Source organism: Elaeis guineensis, chromosome 4 (assembly GCF_000442705.2).
Source record: "Elaeis guineensis isolate ETL-2024a chromosome 4, EG11, whole genome shotgun sequence".
NCBI classification, from domain to species: Eukaryota; Viridiplantae; Streptophyta; class Magnoliopsida; order Arecales; family Arecaceae; genus Elaeis; species Elaeis guineensis.
Genome location: NC_025996.2, coordinates 3,395,996 through 3,401,375, shown reverse-complemented (window position 1 = coordinate 3,401,375; position 5,380 = coordinate 3,395,996). Strand labels below are relative to the sequence as shown.

General features: G+C 35.7%; 1 protein-coding gene across 1 annotated transcript; it reads left to right on the top strand.

Moving 5' to 3' along the window:
* Positions 1-280: 280 nt before the first annotated feature.
* LOC114914097 (uncharacterized) lies at positions 281-3,368 on the top strand. Its single transcript, XM_073255318.1, is given in 3 exon segments — positions 281-868; positions 871-2,340; positions 2,830-3,368. Coding segments are annotated over 3 exon segments (2,331 nt in total). The 5' UTR covers positions 281-366; the 3' UTR covers positions 3,189-3,368.
* Positions 3,369-5,380: the final 2,012 nt, after the last annotated feature.

The window sequence follows — 5,380 nt, the reverse complement described above, 5'->3', positions numbered from 1 at the left end:
GGCGAGCCTTTTTGTAGCTGATCCACGTATTTTGATTGTTTTCTTTTTGTTTTGTTTCTTCTTTCTTCCTGCTGCATCGCGTGGTACTGAAAAGATCTTGGGAGATGGTGTCCTAACCAAACATCCACCCAATAAGTGGTATCAGAGTAAGGCGGTACAAGGACTTAGATTGCAGTGGTGGTGAGCAAGACTGAAGATGGAGAAAACAGGAACAATCAAGATGGAGATCAACAAGTTCGATGGTAAGAGCAATTTCTCCTTGTGGCAGGCAAGGGTGAATTAGGCAACCTTGTGAACTTACGTGATCTAGAAATCTCAAAGAATCAACTATCGGGCTCAATTCCTTCCACTTTAGGAAACCTTACCATGCTTGATACCTTATACCTCTACACCAATAATTTATCAGGCACCATCCCTCATGAATTAGGCAACCTAGTGAACTTACGTGATCTAAGAATCTCAGAAAATCAACTATCGGGCTCAATTCCTTCCACTTTAGGAAACCTTACCATGCTTGAAATCTTGAGCCTCTACATAAATAATTTATCTAACACCATTCCTTCCACTTTAGTAAACCTCACCACTTTAACTATTTTACTTGCTTTTAGCAATCAATTGTCGGGCCCTTTGCCCCAAGAACTGGGTAACCACACCGATCTGGTTCGCCTAGAGATCAGTGACAATAATTTTTTCGGTTACTTTCCTCCAGAGATCTGTAAAGGTGGTGTGCTTCAACGTCTAACGATACAAAACAACTACTTTGAGGGCTCCATCCCAAGGAGTTTAAAAAATTGCTCTAGCTTATTTAGAGTTCATCTCGAAAGAAACAAGTTTAAAGGAAATATCTCTGAAATATTTGGAATATATCCAATCTAAACTACATTGACATGAGCGACAACCAATTATATGGCCAAATCTCACCAAGTTGGGCTTATTGTCAAAATTTGACATACTTCAGGACTTCAGGAAACTTACTTACTGGGAATATACCCATCGAATTTGGAAAGTTACTTCAATTAAGAGTCTTGGACCTTTCTTCAAATCAGCTTGCAGGAGAAATACCCAGAGAATTAGGTACTATGAGTTTGTTATTCAACTTAACTTTGAGTGACAACAAGATATCTGGAATAATTCCCTTGGAGTTTGGAAAGTTATCCAATTTGCAAATTCTTGATTTATCTAACAATGATATCAGTGGCCTAATACCCCTACAATTAGAGGGTTGCATTAACTTGCGCACCTTGAAATTGGAAAAAAATAAACTAAATGGGAGCATTCCATCTCAAATTGGAAAGTTAGAAGGATTACAAAATTCACTTGATCTGAGCCATAATTTTTTTGGAGGAGAGATACCACCACAGCTAGCAAATTTGAGATATTTAATATCTTTGAACTTGTCCCATAATTATCTATCAGGTGCCATTCCTTCATCTTTTGGAGGCATGTTGGGTTTGTCGTCAATTGATGTATCGTACAATAACTTGGAGGGCCCAATTCCGGAAAGCAAATTGTTTCAAAATGCTCTAGCAGAATGGTTTATTCATAACAGGGGTTTATGTGGTGAAGTGCCAAGTTTGTCTTCATGTGGATCAAACACTATTAGCACTCATCATTCAACTAAAAACCAAATTATTCTCTTTGTCATCACTCCAATATTGGGCAGCTTGGTTCTTCTAGTTATGTTTGTTATCATCATTGCATCATTTCATAGGAGAAAAAAAACTACAGAGCAAAAAGATAATGATATTATTATCGGTGATTTATTTTCAATATTGAATTTTGATGGAAGAGTCACTTATGACTACATCATCAATGCTTCTGAAAATTTTGATGAGAAATATTGCATTGGGAGTGGAACACATGGCAAAGTTTATAAAGTAGAACTTCCGATGGAACAAGTGGTGGCTGTTAAAAAACTTCATCCAATGGAAGGAGTATTTGATGAAAAAAAATTTCAGAATGAGATTCAAGCATTAATCAGAATTCGACATCATAACATTGTAAAACTTCATGGGTATTGCTCTAGTTCAAGTTGTAAATTTCTTATATATGAGTACATCGAGAAGGGAAGTTTAGCTAGCAACCTTCACAGTCAAGAAACAGCAAAGAAATTGAATTGGGAGAGAAGAGCTCATATTATCAAAGATGTGGCTCATGCTTTATCTTACATACACCATGATTGCGATCCATCCATAGTGCATCGAGACATTTCCAGCAATAATATATTATTAGACTTTGATTTCAAAGCTTATCTTTCAGACTTTGGCACTGCAAGAATTGTGCAACCTTATTTATCAAATTGGAGCACACCAGTAGGTACATTTGGATATGCTGCCCCAGGTAATTCATTCTTCAAATTTCTCCTTTCTATTTGCTTGATTTTTCTATTTCAATGCTTGCATGGCTTACCATGCATTTGGAAAATAGGATTAGTATACATATGCCAAATAGAGATTTTTCAATAAACCTATGACAATAATTATTTCTTTCATTTATCAATCTGTCTATACTAGAGCTTTGATATTTAAATAAAAGTAAACTAGTGCCTACAGATAATTAAATTTTCCAATGATGCTTATATTGTTTAACTACTAATCATTTCAAAAAAAAAAAAAAAAAAACTAGTGCTAAGCATAAACTTCAGTTAATCAACAATGACATTTATTTTACAAATATCAAAGTATTTTCAAAAAGTAATACATAAATTAAGGAAGTTGAAAATTGCATCTGACAAGTGGAAACAAGATTTTGACATTTTTGTTAAGTTTGCAAAAAAAATTACTTAAATTGGAAATAAAAAAATTAATCATTTCTTTATTCTATTTGCAGAAGTTTCGTACATGATAAAAGTGAACGAGAAATGTGATGTATATAGCTTTGGCATAGTAATATTAGAGGTAATAATGGGAAGGCATCCAGGTGATCTTATCTCCTCCTTATCATCAACAGACATCCAACAAATGTTATTCAGTGATGTGTTAGATCAACCAATCTCATCTCCTACAGCTTATATGGAAAGCGAAGTTTTGTTATTGGCTATTATAGCATTTTCATGTATCCGTGGTATACCACAAGCGCGACCAACCATGCAAACAATATCTCACTTACTCACAGGTGGCAACATCCCAACCATTCACAAGCCATTCAATGCAATTAAATTATGTCAATTAGTGGAGTTTTTAACATAGATGCTTCGTGTTGCATGGTATAAGTTCTTATAACTCTTTTCTGTTTTTACCTTCTCAAAACACCATTATATGAACCTCTATTCTACTGTTCTCATTCACTATTCTTTGTAATAAATTTGTGAGAAATGTCTCGCTTCCTTCATTTTCCAAAAAAAGAAAGGATTGTTTTCTTTACTTTTATTTTTATGTGTAATGTCATCACTTCATAAATGGCCTATGACGTTGTGATCCATGCGATAGTTTCAAGTGGAATGATTTTCTTGATGGATCAACAAGTTGAAAAAAGAGAGGGGGAAAATGAAAGCTTGCGATGGACTGTTGTGATATAACCATAGCAACATTCAGAAAATTCCAAACACAAAGAAGACTTCTTTTTATAATTGTATGCTTAGTCACAACCATTTGTCAAATTGACAAATGCATGGTTGAACGGGACTAGGAAGATAAACTTCTGGTATGACTCTCAAAAAGAAGAATTAGCAATTAACGTATTTTTAATGATTTTTTTAAAAAATAAAATTTTGAGCCTTGCTTAATGACTGGATAAATATTGAAAAAGAAAATACGATAGACAAAGGAAAGACAAATATTTGAAGAATCTATAAAGAAGGCAAAACAATCCATGGTCAATAATAGATATAACTAAATCATTAGGGCACCACATAGAACACACGTCAACAGACGTATAAAAATCCTAGAAACTAGTCTAGATGATATGCTAAAACCTCCCCCTATAATCAAAATCTTCCAGGTAAAAGCCTCCCAAAGTAATTTCTTTGATAAATACGCTAGACGAGAAATATTCCTGAGTATGAATTTTCATCTATTCAAAAGCTCTACATAGAAAATCCTAGTTTTGCAGGCTCTCTCCCAACTCTCTTAGGTCCATGGATCAAGGTTGGCCAAGGCCATCGTGTCTATTCATTGCAGTACCGCCGCTAGTTATTTTTCTCTTCACTATTTCAAGGTCGGTTAGAGCAATCGATTCTTGCTTGACCATGCTAACGACTTACAATCGTGTTTTCCTTTACTTGGATTCAGCTAGACAAAGCCTAAACTATTAAGATTAAGATGTCAGTCGCCAACAGTGATCCATTTTGATGCCCATTTCATTATTCCAATGCTAGTTAATATATTTCATTTGACAGAAATCACAGCTTTAGAGGAAGCAACTGATAAAATGTGAACCATTTCGCAACAAAAGACACTGCCATGTAAAGACAGCAGACCCACAATGGTGTATACCAAAATCCAAAGTGTGGGGCTCAAAATGGCTTGGATTAAACTGAGCCAAGACTCAAATTGGCTAAATTGTTATTGATTGGACTAAGCCTCCACGGAAGAGTGTGGTTCATCTTGGGTCAGCATTCCATCCAGAAAAATTCCGCCCAACTAAGCCCATCCTAAAATTATCCAATTGAAGCCACAAGAAAAAAGCCAGTACCAGACCAACCTTTCTTCAAATTGAGTAAGATCCGTATTGGAAGTAGTTAATCAGATCATAGAAGGCATACGTTCTCAAAGACTCCTCACCTATCACAGGTATTCTATCATAAGAAATACTGTACGCCCACCAAAACTCAATACTTCTTTCAAAGCCCTCCTTTTTTTTATAGAAGTAAATGGAACAATAACAAACTGGCTAACCATTGTTCAAAGTTGTTTTTGCGGTCCTTCATTAAGGCATTGTTCTTCAATTCATTGATGCTATTGTGTTGAGTGTCGCATAGATGATTCCAGTCACTCTCAAAACCTCTCACGTTAGCTGACCCGGCTGGAAGAGCCGCTTCAGGCTTTCGGTGGAGGATCCAATTTACTACCGAGGATGTGGCGTGGATACTTGTCGATTGCGGCAACCAACTCTGTTGGTATTGTACAATTTCACCTTTGCCTTGATGCCAGTTCTAGCATCCAGTCCAGAAGCACCTAGCTATGACATTTAGCTAATTACCACCATGTCTTCAAAGTTCAAACCAACTTTAGTATCTACCAAAGCCAAAATAAATAGCAAAAAAAAAAGGCTTCTGAAAATGTCAAATAATTTCTCTGAAAATTCTACAAAACCATGAAAGTCTAACATATCGGCGGTTAAAAAATTCAGTGACATCTGATTTGCACGATGGGACTCCAAAACCTCCACACTAGCTATAAATGCTTTTCTGTATTGAAAAACCTTTGCTTGTGTATACATT